The sequence below is a fragment of the Maylandia zebra genome, linkage group LG3 (assembly GCF_041146795.1).
Source record: "Maylandia zebra isolate NMK-2024a linkage group LG3, Mzebra_GT3a, whole genome shotgun sequence".
NCBI lineage: Eukaryota > Metazoa > Chordata > Actinopteri > Cichliformes > Cichlidae > Maylandia > Maylandia zebra.
Genome location: NC_135169.1, coordinates 3,963,643 through 3,980,294, shown reverse-complemented (window position 1 = coordinate 3,980,294; position 16,652 = coordinate 3,963,643). Strand labels below are relative to the sequence as shown.

At 43.9% G+C, this 16,652-nt stretch overlaps 1 protein-coding gene across 1 annotated transcript; it reads right to left on the bottom strand.

Moving 5' to 3' along the window:
- Positions 1-1,342: 1,342 nt before the first annotated feature.
- LOC106676760 (nuclear factor 7, ovary) lies at positions 1,343-3,756 on the bottom strand. The gene is made up of 2 exons (XM_076878771.1): positions 3,302-3,756; positions 1,343-3,200 (listed from the first exon to the last, which is right to left on the bottom strand). Exon 2 carries the CDS (start codon positions 3,181-3,183, stop codon positions 1,792-1,794), a length of 1,392 nt encoding a protein of 463 aa, XP_076734886.1. The 5' UTR covers positions 3,184-3,200; positions 3,302-3,756; the 3' UTR covers positions 1,343-1,791.
- Positions 3,757-16,652: the final 12,896 nt, after the last annotated feature.

Below are 16,652 nucleotides of genomic sequence, written 5' to 3'. Positions count from 1 at the left end.
TCATAAAAACATCACAAATGATGCTTTAAATGAAAAATAAATCCCTGTAAATAATTCAACAGGTCACATGTTAGAACCACCTTAACTAAACTCTGTAGCCGGTCACTGTGGTTTGTCCCAGCAGCTCTTAGGAAACAAACTGCTAACTTCAGTGTCAGCACACACTGTTAGTAAACTATGCAACACTGGATTCAGGTTTCAGTTGTGTTAAGTTGTGAAGTTGTGATTAAAGTCTTCTTACTGACACAGGTAGGATGGTCAGGCGTCCTCTGTTCCTTCACCGTTCATGAACTGTCACTTATAAAATGCTGCCAAACATCAACTACACTCAATAACTAAACGTGTGCAGGTTAAAGTGATGGATGCCCAGATCTGCACTCCAAATACAAACAGACTAAAGGTGTTTCCTCCAGAAACAAAGACAATATTTACAAAGGTCTCACAGGTAAATTGTGAGCGATCACAGCAGCATCTCATCCTGACTAACAGCTTTTAGATGCAGGGAGAGCGTCGTGGTTCAGAGGTGGTTCAGCAGATGATGAAGGCCTTTCTGTTGCATTGTGTAGTGCTGTGGAGGCCATGATGGTCGACTGGGTCTGCTTCTACTGAACTCACAAACACTTCTGAGGTATTTACACCTGAAGCCTCATTGAATGCGAGTCAGAAACAAACGGCTCAGCTGTGATTAATGGATGTTTCCCTGCATTTCTATTTTCACACAGTTTATTTCTTACAGCAGGGAAACTGAACAGAATGTATGTAAGAGGTCAGAGTGAGGATGATGTCACTTAATACAGGAAATACATGTTTGTCTGTTTTGATGATGAAGGACTTCTTCAGCTCTGTAAACAGCTACACTTGAGAGGACAGAGGTGATTTCATGGATCAATAACAATGTGTTTATCAGCTTTCATCATCGCAGTGCAGACATGACGTCAGATCTATCAGAGTGAAGGCCGTCTCTCTGATGACGTCACAGAGCAGAGTCCTTCTGTCCAATAAAGGATCTCAGATCAGCTGCTGCCATCTTGTGGCCACAGTTGGTTACTGTCTCTGAAAGTTGTCTCATGTTTCCTGTTGTCCTGTTAACAAAGGCTGGAGCTCATCATGCTGAGAGGGCAGCAGCATTTTGTGGCTCTTCACACATGTTCATTATATTCTGATGATCCTGGATGGAGACAAACTACAGATAAGTGTGTTCAGCCCAACTAGTTTATCTCATTACAGCAGTTTGATGTTTCCCTTTGAATCCCCCTGAAGATCCTGACAGTGAAGCACGTACATAATACTCCAGCCTTTCAACTCTGAGCTTATTTAGTTCTATTAATACACTGAAATCTCATTTGTGTCATGAAGAAAGTCTTTAATCAAACAGAATTCAAAGATCAGAAACATTTCATATATGGAGTTAAACATGAATCATTGTTTCAACAACATATTTATTGTTGTCATAAACAGACAAGAAGACAACAACAAACTGCTCCTCCCATTCAACACATGTCAGTCCATATCCCAGCAAACTAAATCATCTCCATTTACACATCAAATAGAAACATGAATCACTTGTAATGATTAGAAACTTGATAGAATTTCAAATCTAGTTTGGGGAGTCATTCAGTGAGAAACAGTGAAATGATTTTCCATGTGAAAAGGTGGACAGCAGAAACAGAAAGAAACAGTGAAACTAAAAGAGAAACAAAGAGCTTTGGAACAACGAGGCAGCAGGAGGACAGCTGCAGTTTAACAGCTTCAACTCACTGACAGGAAACAACATTAGAAACATCATCATCCTCAACTCATCTGCTGCACTGACACTGACACCTTCAACGGACACACCTTCAGTTTATCAACAGTCCATATGTATGGAAACATCCTGTGAGTGAAAGTGTGTGTGAAGGTGTGTATGTGTGTGTTAGTATCAGGATCAGAGAATGACAGCTTTCCTCTGTTCCAGTCCAGATTCACTCTGATCCTCTGGAGCTTCTTCTGGACTGAGAGAGCAGTGAGGGGAGCTGATGGTGACAGTGTGTAGTATTCACCTTTATGTAACAATATTCTCCATAATCCAGACTGTATGCGTCCCTTCCTCTTCACAGACTCTGCTAACACACCCAGTGTCCACCCTGCACTGTCTCCAACCTCAACATCCCAGCTGTGAGTCCCTGAGTTAAAGCCCTCAGAGCCCAGGACAGAGCCGTAATAATCAAACCTCTCTGGATTGTCAGGAAGCTGCTGCTTCTCTCCTCCTAGTCTCACACTGGTCAGATCTTCAGATAGGATGAGGTTTGGATGAATAGTATTTGGGTCCAGAATGAGAGGAGTGTAGGAGACCATGTCCTTCATGTTGTTCCAGATGTTGAAGGTCAGGTTGCCCAGGTGTTTGGCCTGGTCTATCAGAGCTCCTGAGGGCAGCTGTGGATCATCCAGCAGGGGGCAGCGCTGGACTCTTTCCACTGCAGCCTTGTAGTTGTGCAGGAATGAGACGTCTTCAGCTCTCAGCTCCTCCTCTGTGGCTCTGACTGTGTCTGAAAGAGCTGCTATCTCTCTGCTCAGAGCCTCCATCTTCTCCTTCATCATCCCACTCTTCTGCTCCTCTTCCTCCCTCAGTGCAGCCAGCCTGGCCTCCTCTTCCTCTGCTAGAAACTGGTGAAGCTTCTTAAACTGCTCCTTAATCTGCCTCTCTGTGTGTCGGGCCTGGACCTTAATGTGTTCTGCTGTTTGATCAAACTTCACTTGAACTCGTTTGCAAACCTTTAACTTCTTCTTTAAGGGCTCCAGAGTTTCCTGAAGTTCCTTCTTGTGTTGTTGTGCAGCTTCATCGATGGGTCTGAATCTGTGATTGGTGTGTTTTTCTGAGTCTCTGCAGACGACACACACTGGCTGCTGATGGTCCAGACAGAAGAGTTTGAGTTTCTCAGAGTGCAGACTGCAGAGAGCCTCTGAAGCTCTCTGATCTCTCTCCTGTAAGAACGACTCACACAGGTTCCTTAAAGCCAGACATAAAGGTGGATCATCCCTTGAAGATCTTCTCTTACAAACTGGACACTCGTGTGTTGGTCTCTCTCTCCACCATCTCTTCAGACAGTCTTTACAGAAGCTGTGGCTACATGACAGAATAACAGGATCTCTGAAGACCTCCTGACAGACCGGACAGCAGAGATCCTCCTCTGATCTGGAAGCCATTGAGTCTGTGAGTGAAGCTGAAAACAGCAGACAGGAAGTACAGTCAGTCCTGGCTCCCCTCCCTCCTCTACCACCTTCACTGAAACTTGCTTTGAATCGTGTTTTTGCTCAAACTCACATTCAGTGTGTGGAGCGTCAGCAGCTTGAAGCAGCAGTGTTGGAGTTTTCCACTTTTCTCTCCTGTAGCTGGACTCACTCAGAGGAAGCTGCTAGTTTGGTCTGAGCTCAGTCTGATCGTCTGTGCGTCTCTCTTTACTGAGGACGAAGAACTTCCTGTTTCCTGGTTTGTCACATTTGAGTGACGTGAGGGGAGGAGAAAATGTTGCTGTTTGACTTTTAACTAAGGTGTGTTTCAATCCTGCCTGCAGCTCAAAAGCTGTAAAACAGGTTTTGTGTCTTTTCACCTCCACAGGTCACAACATGAAACCTGTTGTGAAGTTTATAAAATAAAGTGTCACTCGGTGGTGCAGCTGTTTGTCAGCTTCTATTTTAGACTTTGTTCTGGTTCTTGTTCAGGTTCCCAGCAGTGGGAGTGTAATGCAGTCACACACACACAGGTGGTGTTAAGGTGGATTCACTTTGTTACAGACAGTGGTGTTATTTCCTGTAACTAAGGGTGTGTTTCACTCCAAAGTTCAGACATTAACCTGCCAGAAGTTGTAAAAGTTACTGATAAAGAGCTTTTATCTCATTTCACATGGAGGTCAGAGCATGAAACCTGTGATGCAGCAGTTTGAGAAAAATTGCTGCTGATATAAAATATTTGTTGCAGTTTTACAAAATATATAAAAGAGCAGAAAGAAAAGAAATAAGTGTAAACAGTGCAGCAAAATGCATGTTTTAGTGTGAGTGAAAGCCAAAAACTGCGCTTCCTCCACTTCCATAACATTGATTCATTTATGTTGAATTCTCTCGCAGCTGCTCTATTCCCATGTTGTTGCACTGTATTAATAACTAACCTCGTATTGTGGATGAATAATCTCAGTTGTTCTCCAGACTGAAGTTTGGCCCGTGTCTAGAGAATAGAATCGAATAGAATGCCTTTATTGTCACTATACAGTTGTACAATGAGATACAGAGCATCTCCTACTCAGTGTAAACATACTGGGGGGAGGGGGGGGGGTACAATTCTACAGCGCTATGTACATATGGACAGTATTAACAAAGGGAAAAAACACAAATTTTAATACATAAAAATATTAATTTCACAGTACTTGATACAGTTATAGATCCAGAGGGCAGATTCTTAATCATTAAACTATCTATACTTGATAAAAAGCTATGTATTGCAAGTGTATATGGTCCAAATGTTGATGATCCCTCATTCTTTCACAGTTTTTTCAGTGCACTCTCTGAACACTTAGATGGCACACTTGTTCTTGGAGGCGACCTCAACCTTGGACTAAATGAAGACATGGATAGGCTCAATACAGCGGGAACTCCGCGTAATTGGCAGTCCATAAATATAATCAAACAGTATATGAGCGACTTTGGTCTTTGCCATGCATGGCGCTCCCTTCACCCCACCAGTAAGGAATATACTTTTTTCTCACATATTCACCACAAATAAACCCATCTAAAAAAGAAATTGATCAGTTTTTGGACAACATAACTCTTCCAAAATTATTAGACACTCAAGCAATGGCACTGGATTCACCACTGACACCAGGTGAACTCCAGGAAGCCCTGATAAGTATGCACAATAATAAGGCTCCAGGTCCAGACGGCTTTCCTGCAGAATTCTACAAAGAATTCTGGTCGATTCTAGCACCAGTTTTCTACAGAACGTTGTTGGAAATTAAAGAAAAGGGCAGACTTCCATCAAATATGAATTCTGCAAACATTAATCTCCTGCTAAAACCAGGCAAAGACCCTGTATATCCCTCAAGCTATCGTCCAATATCCCTTATAAATGTAGACCTTAAAATAATCTGCAAAGCTCTCTCAAAGAGACTGGAGAAAATAACCCCCCTCTTAATTCATCCGGACCAAACTGGTTTCATAAAAGGTAGGCACTCATCAACAAATACACGTAGATTACTTAATTTGATAGACTACTCATACAGTAAAAACCTAGAAACTACAATATTCTCTTTAGACGCAGAAAAAGCATTTGACAGAATTAACTGGAAATTTCTATTTGCAACTTTACACAAATTTGGTTTTGGATCCTCTTTCATAAACTGGTTAAAAATATTATATAATTCCCCAACAGCTTGTGTTAGAACAAATGACCAGACATCCTCCAGCTTCTGTCTCTTGAGGGGCACCAGGCAGGGATGCCCACTCTCCCCTTCACTGTTTGCAATTTTTATTGAACCACTAGCAGCAGGAATTAGACAGAATTCAGTAATTAAGGGCATAAAATGCAAGAACGTTGGAACATAAAATCAGCCTTTATGCGGATGATGTGTTACTCTTTCTCCAAAATTCACAAACCAATATCTCTGGGGTGATTGAATTGATAAACTCTTTTGCAAGAATATCAGATTACTCAATTAACTGGTCAAAATCTACAGTAAATGGCCTGTAAATGGCCTGTATTTATATAGCGCTTTACTAGTCCCTAAGGACCCCAAAGCGCTTTACATATCCAGTCATCCACCCATTCACACACACATTCACACACAGTTCTACCGATTAATTGCTCCCTCCATAATTCCTCTTCTACACCACTGCAATCGGGAAATATAAAATATTTAGGTATTAATGTTTCTCCCAAGCTTGCAGATCTAACTAAATTAAACCATATCCCACTTTTAAAGAAGGTAGAAGATGAGCTGGCTAGATGGAAATGTCTACCCATATCACTCATGGGAAGGGTTGCCGCTATAAAAATGATGGTCTTACCAAAAATAAATTATTTATTCTCAATGATCCCAACTAAACCGCCACAAGATTGGTTCAGATCGCTAGATTCATGTATGTCCAAATTCCTTTGGAAAAATAAACCCCCACGTATAAGCTTAAAACACTACAAAAGACCAAGGATAAAGGAGGACTAGAACTGCCTGACTTTCAGCACTACTTCTTAGCCAACAGGCTTCAGTTTATCTCAGGATGGCTAAAACATACCCTCTTAGATGAACCTTGGCTAGATGTAGAACAAGCACTTTGCAATAATCTAGAGATCTCAGACCTACCATTTATCAGCTCAAACATCCAACGACATGAATGCTTTAAAAGCATCAACATCAGCTCTTCTCTGACAGCATGGTGGGAGTTTCTAAAATTCATTAATCCCATGCAAACGTACACCTATCTGGAACAACCCTGACATATTACAAAACAATAATATGATAAACTTTTCAGATTGGAGTGGTAAAGGAATCAAATATTTAGAACATATACTAGAAGGAACAGAATTTATCTCATTTGACAGACTAGTTACACAATATGGGATCAACAAGAAAAGATTTTTTAGAATATCAACAAATTAAATCCATAGTAAAAAAGACATTTAAACCGGGTCAAGTTGAACTACAAACACCACCAAGTGTGGTTCAGTTTCTTACTCTTAAAACCTCCAAATTACTATCCAAAATATACAGAATGCTTTCTAAAACAGATGAATCAATATCACTTCCTATTGCAAAATGGGAAGCGGATTTATCAGTTAATTTAGACCTAAACTTCTGGTCTCAGATTTGCTTAAAAACCTTTCATCTAATTAGAAATCCCAGTCTTCAAATAATTCAATACAAATTATTACATAGACTGCACTATACAGGTCATCGGATGTTCAAGCTGGGCTTTACGTCTACCAACAACTGCTCACACTGCCAAACCAATTCACCGGACAATTATATCCACGCTCTTTGGTTCTGTCCACCAGTTGAGAAGTTTTGGCGCGAGATATGTGAAGACTTATCGAAGTGTCTGAAATGTAACATTCCAACTTCCCTCTTAGTGTGTTTGTTGGGCAGCTTAGATAATGTCACTTCAGAAAAGAATATCGCCCATATGGTTTTCACTGCCCTATGCATAGCCAAGAAAACTGTCCTCATGAACTGGAAAAATAAAAATAATCTTAATTCTAACCAATATAGAAATTATCTACTAGATTACATTAGTCTTGATACAGCCTCTGCCACCACATCAGATCAATTGCTCTGGGCTCCTTTGATCAGCTCCATCACCTAGTGGGGGTGGGGGGTCATAGTTTGGTCCCGCCTTCACTGTTGTGATTGGTGTGGGGGTAGGGACAGGCTTAGGGCGTCGGGGGGTTCCCCGGAGGCATCTTCCTTGGGGGGCTCAACCCGGGGTAGCGGTCATGTCTGGTTAGGGGCTCTGTTGGCTCTCAGGTGACTGTTTCCTCGCGGCTGCGTGCAGCGGGGCTAGGGGAGGGTCTGTGCTGACGGACGTGGGTTACTGACCTGGTAGCCTGGCTGCCCCTGGGTGGGTCCGGGATGGGCGTGAGGTTCTGGGGGCAGTCCGTCTCTGGGCTGGGGCCCGGGCCGGGCCTCGGGGGCTTGGGTCCTGGTTGATGTGTTGCCGGGGTTGTGGGCGGGTGGGTGCATGGGGGCCCAGCCCTGGAGCAGGGTGCCGCCGGTGCATCGAGCCACCTGGGGGGCTCTTCAACTGGTGGGGGAGATTGTCACATCTTGCAGGAGCTTTCCTCTCCTCGGGAGCTCTCTCTGCAGGAGGGGGAGATACAGGAGAGGTGGAGGAAGATCTCAGCCTGGGTGTTTATTGTCTTATGTAGTCTGGAAGATGAGTGGATGGTGGGGTGGGTGCAGTTTTCTCTGTGGTGGGGTTGGGTGGACTGTCCCGGGCTCTGTGGGGCCGGGAGGCGCTGCTGCACTGGGCCCGGTCTGGATGGGCCTGGGCCCCCTTTCCCTGGCGGGTCGCGGAGTATGGGGGTGCCTACTGGGGTCAGCGGGGGAGCTGGCCCCAGGGAGGGGTCACTTGCCCCTCCCTTCCTTCCCTCCCATCTCCAGCTGCCTCCCTCTTCCCGCTCCACCACAACCACCCACACATGCAGGACCTTGGAGTAGGGGTATGTCACCAGGGTGCAGAGGAGGCTACCCCCCCCCCCCCCCTCCCCTCTGTCCCCTTCTGGCTGCCTCTGCCTCAATTTTATCCCACAACTTAGACATTCACATTACTCACACTCTCATTACACATACATATAGGATCTTGGGGGTGGGCACGATACACGGAATCCAAAGTACCATCAGGGTGTACACCCCATCCCTGGCATCGTTGCCCACCTCTCAGTTTTAAATACACGTAGACATTGAGGGCTTTCAGGAGGGACTATGCGCTTACCTGCTGCTCTCTGGCAGGTAGCTCCATGCCCTCCTGGGTTTTAAATGCACCTTAGAACACACATGCATCAACACTACAATGAGCGGGTGGAGGGAGGTTTGGAGTCTTCTCTCACCCCCATTCTCTGCGACCTGCTGGAGCGGGGGGGCTATGAGGAGGAGTTGGCCGTCCGACTGCGGTCTGGAGTGTGGGGCCTCCCTGCTGCTGCGGAGTCGGGACGGTCTGCCTCCCCCCACCGCAGGGAAAAGGGTAACACCACCTGGGTCTGGGTGCAGTTCCCCCTCCAGGGGCAAGGGTACCTAGACCCGGTTTGTAGAGTACGCTTGGGGAGTGTGATCGTGTGGACAGCGTCTCTTTATGTCTGTCTCCACGTTGGTTGAGTGTGGAGTAAGTGCACATGAGAGCATGAGGGTGGGAATGGATGTTTGTGTCTGTGTGTGCCTGTATGTCTGTGTCTATATGTCAGGTTGGGTGTCAGGCGCCACCTCTCTGGGGACATCTTAGGCCCTCCAAGGTTTGGAGGCCTATCTCCTCCTACCACCACTTCCCCTGCCAGTGGCGGACTCCCTCAGACATCGGTGCGTTGGTGGTTCTTTGTGTCCGGGGATGGGCGTCCAGGTACACGCCGGCTCACTCCTTGGTGGCTGCTTATCGGGGCCTGGAGCCTGAGGCTCGCTCGGGCCACTTCGGAGGTGGGGTGCCCCCGGCCTCTCGGCCTGGGGCTCGGTCACTCAGGCACGGCTGGCTGCCGGCGGAGCTCACGGGCGCGTCACTGCAACACCCCTGGCTTCTGCTCCGCGGCTGCTGAGTGAGCCCTCATCTGGGACTCTCCTCAGCTCTTTCTGGGACAGTGGCGCGGCTGCCCCTCTGTTGGTCTTCCTTGGTCTCTTGTGTTCTGGGGGCCTCTGGATGTCTGGAGTTTTGATCTCCTCCATACCTGCTTCATGCCCTGGAGGACGGGGCTGTGGCCCCCTCCCACACCCTCTAGCAGATCATTACATGAAGGAACCTTTTAAAATAACAAGCGCGTCCATGCTCACAGGTGTACACACGGGTGATCACACCGACAAACTACACCCTTTTTGGCTCCTACCTCAAAGCACACTGTGTTCTGTTGATCTTATGTGCTGCACAATAATGTTTAATATTTAGTATTTACTGTCATATTCCCATATATCATTGTGACGCCTTGATATTCCCCCGGATAAGCTGGAGGAGGTGGCTGGGGAGAGGGAGGTCTGGGCCTCTTTGCTTAGGCTGCTGCCCCCGCGACCCGGCCTCGGATAAAGCGGATGAAGATGGATGCTGTTTATTCTAATACTCTTGTTCTCTTCTGCTTGTTTTCTTTTTTCTTTCTCAGCAGGTGATCCAGGTGATTGATATATGCATTTTTTATTTCTTTTTTTTTTTTCTCTGCTCATTCTGTTGGTTTTTGTCTTTTGCCCTTCTCCCCTGTCCCTCTTCTCAGCTGTTTCTCTTTCCCTCTTTCTTTCTCCCCTTCTTTCCCCCAGTCAAGTCTTTCCCGTATTCAGTAAGTGAAAATAAAATAAACAATAAAAGGTGAATCAAATGGACCATTACTGCAAGGCTGGGATGGTCAATTTGGTAAAGTAAATCCGTTGGGCATCTTTCTTTGCCTTTAGACAATAATTCTGATGGCAAAAGAGCCAAACTGGACAGGCAAAAAAAAAAAAAAAAAAAAAAAAAAAGGGAAAAACCTATATATATATATATATAAAATGTACAATATATATATAACAATGTATAGCAATGTATAGCATCCTGCTATGCGATTGCATTTGTCCCTGACCACCAGAACCCCTCACGTTAACTTTTATCGAGTGGAAGAAAAGTTGGCTTTCATCCAGCTTCACTGTGCTAATGTTATGCTAACATAGCATAACATTAGCACATATGATGTCACTAGTGTGCACCACTGCCCTCTCTGTGATTTATGGGAGCAACGTGCTTGCATGCGAATACATGGAGAGAGACGGACTTTATATGTTTTACCCCTCCAGAAACCCTTTGCAATGCTACGGGTTGTATGAACACTGTCTGTCATGCTTGATAAGCAGCAGCCATTCAACTATGGCGCTATGTGCCACTATTCTGAACGCACGTAAAAAAAAAAATTGAGCGCACATAAAAAAAAGTTTGTGTTGCATTTTGAGGAGAAATTTATTTTGAGCGAAGAGAAGCTGAATTTGAGTGAACAAACTTCATTGCTGCGTGCAAAAAATGTATTTCAGTGTTTGCTATTATCCACACACACACAACAGCCCCTCTCGCTCAGTTTTTGTATTTGTGATGGCTCGCAATGTGTTGCGCGCGCTCTCAACATTTCTGCCCGTGCACGCTCAACTCTTTCTGTACACCGTTATATTTGTGCCACAAAACCAGCCAATCACAGACTTGGATGCAAAAAATCTGATTTGCTGTTCTGGTCTCCAATCAGCTCGAAATGACGAAATGCAATATCCCAAAATGCATTTCGTCCAAAACTCAAACGAGGCAGTGGCGGAGTTTGAAATATTACTCTTTCTGAGTCACAAAATAAACTTTTAAGATATTTTCATGCGAGATTAGTGCTGTGTAAACTTCAAATATCTGCTCGATTCATCAGACATCACATATTTCCATAAGTGCTCTAACGTTTTCGGAGATGGCTGTTAAGGGGGGGGGGCACGGTATGAAAAGAAAAAAAAAGAATGCTTGGACACTGCTAGCATAATGGACAGGTTTTTGACGGGGCTCCCACACAAACGCAAACCGATGAAACGTCGCCAAATAAGTTTCCAAACCGACTGCCTTCCAAGTCAAAGACTAGAGAATATGATGAAGCATATCCTCCCTGGCTTCACCTGCACAAGTGCCAAGATATGTCCGTGAAGGTTCTCAGTCATCCAGGTCATCGTAGTCTAAGGAACTTGGAAAGAATAGCGTCAGTTCTAAGGTCAAATGGTGTAGAGTCCCAGATTTAAACCCTGTGGCAGTGTCCTCCCATAGAGGGACAAAGGACCCCCTGATGATCCTCTACCTAATCACATGAGCCGAGGTGTGAAAACGGGTGTGGGTCACAATCAGCCAGGGTTTCAGCTGAGCTCACCCTATTATGAGATTTCCTGAGGTCAGATGGCCCATGGTGTGAGTGGGCATTAAGGCGTCTGGGAAGGTGTTTGGGGGGGTGGGGGGGGGGGGGGGGTTTAAGTGGTGGGGGGGGCACAAACATTTTTCTTGTAAAACAAAGGGGGTCCAAGCAAAAGAAGTTTGGGAGCCACTGAACTACGATGACCTAAGACTATGTTAAGCAAAAGGATGGAGGCTGAAGACTGGTGAGTGTCTGAACCACTATTCTCTCAGAGAGCATGATCACCTTACATGATATCCTGGGTCGCCCATGCCCTGGCATTTGTATTGTACTTTATAAAGCTCCAATTGTGATACCAGTTACGTCTTGGAACTTCTTGTTGGTACACTGAGCTACTAGTTATTTCAAGGTTAGTCCACATGTTGGGTGTCAAAAAATCCATAAGGTCCACATCCTATTCATGGAACCGCCTCCACTGGGGTTACTCGGATTGTAGCATTCAAACAGCGAGCTGTTCTCATCCCTTGTCCATGAATGCCTACTTGCTTTTTTTTTCTGTTTTTGCTATTTTTATGATAACACGATATACAAAATACACACTGTATATATGTACTCAGGTCTGGGGCCTGGATGGACCAGTTAGAGACCACTCACTGGACACCAGTTCTTGGACAGGTAGACTCCTTCAGTGAGCCAAAGGCAGTAAACTTGCAGATCAGTAAACCCAAATCCAGAACCATGGGTTGTGTGTTTTGTTTAAATCAATACAAATGATAGAATGAAGAAAAGTTAATAAACGCATTAGATCGATCACATTTAAACTCATAAAAAGGGTTTTGGGGACAGTTTTATATTGATGAAAGGACATATTGTAGTGGACTCAATAATTCCTCCATTTTGTTCATTCCTAAATGTTGACTTCCCCAGTTTATGAGAAAAAAATATCACATAAGCTGACCCACAATGTCACAGTACCATGAATAAAACGGCTTCCTCCCTCAGTTTCAAATGAAAACTTTTGTGAAAGTGTGCAGTTTGGTACAGCACTCTGTCTATGAAACATCAGCCTAGTGTTAAAAATGAAACATCACTGAGCTGCACTTGTGGTACTTTGATGTAATGTTTAGGTTTATTAGTTGTTTATCTCATAACCAGAAGTCCTCGTTATGTCCTGCAGAAGTTCTCTGATGACTCTGCAATAGTCGGCCTCATCACTGATGGGGACGACAAGGAGTACAGAGGACTGACTCAAGACTTTGTGGACTGGTGCCAGCTGAACTACCTCCAGATCAACGCCAGTAAAACCAAGGAGCTGGTGATAGACTTCCGCAGGCACAAACATCCTTTACATTACAGATGTAATATTATCTACAGTTACTCTTAGTACCATTGATATTAAGTTAGACTCTTTTTCTCCAATTGATCTTTCTGAGTTAACTTCAATAATTACTTCCTCCAAACCATCAACGTGTCTTTTAGACCCCATTCCTACAAAACTGCTCAAAGAAGTCCTGCCATTAATTAATTCTTCAATCTTAAATATGATCAACCTATCTCTAATAATCGGCTATGTACCACAGGCCTTCAAGCTGGCTGTAGTTAAACCTTTACTCAAAAAGCCATCTCTAGACCCAGCAGTCTTAGCTAATTATAGGCCAATCTCCAGCCTTCCTTTCATATCAAAAATCCTTGAAAGAGTAGTTGTCAAACAGCTAACAGATCATCTGCAGAGGAATGGTTTATTTGAAGAGTTTCAGTCAGGTTTCAGAGCTCAGCACAGCACAGAAACAGCTTTAGTGAAGGTTACAAATGATCTTCTTATGGCCTCTGACAGTGGACTCATCTCTGTGCTTGTCCTGCTAGACCTCAGTGCAGCGTTCGATACTGTTGATCATAATATCCTATTAGAGCGATTAGAACATGCTGTAGGTATTACAAGTACTGCGCTGCAGTGGTTTGTATCATATCTATCCAATAGACTCCAATTCGTGCATGTAAATGGAGAGTCCTCTTCACACACTGAGGTTAATTATGGAGTTCCACAGGGTTCAGTGCTAGGACCAATTCTGTTTACATTATACATGCTTCCCTTAGGCAGTATCATTAGAAGACATAGCATACATTTTCACTGCTATGCAGATGACACCCAGCTCTATCTGTCCATGAAGCCAGATAACACACACCAATTAGTTAAACTGCAGGAATGTCTTAAAGACATAAAGACCTGGATGGCCGCTAACTTTCTGCTTCTTAATTCAGATAAAACTGAGGTTATTGTACTCGGCCCTGAAAATCTTAGAAATATGGTATCTAATCAGATTCTTACTCTGGATGGCATTACCTTGGCCTCCAGTAACGCGGTGAGGAACCTTGGAGTCATTTTTGACCAGGACATGTCCTTCAACGCACATATTAAACAAATATGTAAGACTGCTTTCTTCCATTTGCGCAACATCTCTAAAATTAGAAATATCCTGTCTCAGAGTGACGCTGAAAAACTAGTTCATGCATTTATTACTTCCAGGCTGGACTACTGTAATTCATTATTATCAGGATGTCCAAAAAACTCACTGAAAAGCCTTCAGCTAATCCAAAATGCTGCAGCAAGAGTCCTGACAGGGACTAGAAAGAGAGAGCATATTTCTCCTGTTTTGGCTTCCCTTCATTGGCTTCCTGTTAAATCCAGAATTGAATTCAAAATCCTGCTCCTCACATACAAGGTCTTAAATAATCAGGCCCCATCTTATCTTAATGACCTTGTAGTACCATATCACCCTATTAGAGCGCTCCGCTCTCGCTCTGCAGGCCTACTTGTTGTTCCTAGAGTATTTAAAAGTAGAATGGGAGGGAGAGCCTTCAGTTTTCAGGCCCCTCTTCTGTGGAACCAGCTTCCAGTTTGGATTCAGGAGACAGACACTATCTCTACTTTTAAGATTAGGCTTAAAACTTTCCTTTTTTCTAAAGCATATAGTTAGGGCTGGACCAGGTGACCCTGAATCCTCCCTTAGTTATGCTGCAATAGATGTAGGCTGCCGGGGGATTCCCATGATGCATTGAGTTTTTCCTTTCCAGTCACCTTTCTCACTCACTATGTGTTAATAGACCTCTCTGCATTGAATCAAATCTGTTATTAACCTCTGTCTCTCTTCCACAGCATGTCTTTATCCTGTCTTCCTTCTCTCACCCCAACCAGTCGCAGCAGATGGCCGCCCCTCCCTGAGCCTGGTTCTGCCGGAGGTTTCTTCCTGTTAAAAGGGAGTTTTTCCTTCCCACTGTCGCCAAAGTGCTTGCTCATAGGGGGTCATATGATTGTTGGGTTTTTCTCTGTATCTATGAAGCGCCTTGAGGCGACTTTTGTTGTGATTTGGCGCTATATAAATAAAATTGAATTGAATTGAATTGAATTGAACATCCTCCACTGCAACCACTGAACATCCAAGGTATGGACATTGAGGCTGTGGACAGCTACAGGTACCTTGGTGTTCATCTGAACAACAAACTGGACTGGACTCATAACTCAGACGCCCTCTACAGGAAAGGGCAGAGCAGGCTGTACCTGCTGTGGAGACTCAGGTCGTTTGGAGTGGAGGGCCCACTCCTGAAGACCTTCTATGACTCTGTGGTGGCCTCAGCCATCTTCTATGGTGTGGTCTGCCTGGGCGGCAGCATCTCTGCTGGGGACAAGAAGAGACTGAACAGGCTGATCAGAAGGGCCAGCTCTGTTCTAGGATGCCCTCTGAACCCAGTGGAGGTGGTGAGTGACAGGAGAATGGTGGCTAAGATGTCATCCCTGTTGGATAACATCTCCCACCCCATGCAGCAGACTCTGACAGCACTGAGCAGCTCCTTCAGTGCGAGACTGCAGCACCCACGTTGTGGGACAGAGAGATTTTGCAGGTCTACCCACTGCTGTCAGACTCCACAACAAAGACTTTTGCAGCTGATCAAACCCTCACACGTGAAATAAGACTGCTATATGTGCAATTCTTGTACAATTCATCTTCTGACGAAGTTGTATTTTTGTATTTTCTTACTCAGTTGTATGTAGTATTTGTATTTCTATTTTATTCTATTGTATATATTATTCTATTTTATTCTGTTGTATATAGTATTTTATTTTATTCTATTGTATTTTATTGCATTCCAGTGTTTTCTAATTTCTGCTACATAACTTTGCACTTTTGCTGTAACAAAACAAATTTCCCACCTGTGGGACTAATAAAGGTCATCTTATCTTATCTCTCATCTTATCTTAACCAGGCAGCTACTGACATATATGACTTGATTCTTTTTTATTTATATATTTTACATCTTTATTATTTATTCTATTTATTGTCCAATTCTTCACTTAAACTCATCTAACCACGTTCTCCTAACACAAAACATCAAGCCATTTCTCTTCTTCTTTTCTCTTTTACTCAGTAGAGTGTGAATAAAACCCTGGCTGAGATAATACAGCACAGATGCCCCATGAAGCATTATTTAAAAAAACTAAATGTTTGTAAGTGTCACCAGGTTCCTACAGCTCTGTGATCATCTTTCCTGTTCATAAATAACAACAGATATTAAAACACAAGGTACCAAACAGACACACACTTTGTAACACTATATACACTTTATTATTAGCTCTGTGATGAGAAATCTTGCTGTAGCAGGAGCAGGAAATAGCTGCTGTGGTTATACGTGTGCATCATACATACATATAAATAGATACTCTAATGTGCTACTGTTGCCCTGTCTATGTAACTGATAAAGTGAAGTTAAAGAGTTTTATACAGATATTAACTGTCCCATGAGGACAAAAAATGGTTTTTGATTTTGTGTTACATCAGCAGGATATGAGAACACCCTAAAGACTGAATAGAAAAAAGCTGACACATGAAGACTGATGTTGTTTGTGTGGGAGTGGGTTTGTGCTGAGATCAGCCTTCTATTGATCTCTGAGCTCAGTACAAACTCCTGTGGTTCATGAGGACTTGGGATACATGACACTGGTTTCACTGAACTAAAATGTCAAACTTTTCCTTAAAGCTCATTGATTTAACTTTTTGCTATAACAATGTCCACTTGCTCTCTTGCTCCTGCTCTTGCTATTCTTGGTTGCTTG

Excerpts from the sequence above, each read along its gene's own strand:
- LOC106676760 (XM_076878771.1), bottom strand. The coding sequence starts at position 3,183 with ATGGCTTCCAGATCAGAGGAGGATCTCTGCTGTCCGGTCTGTCAGGAG.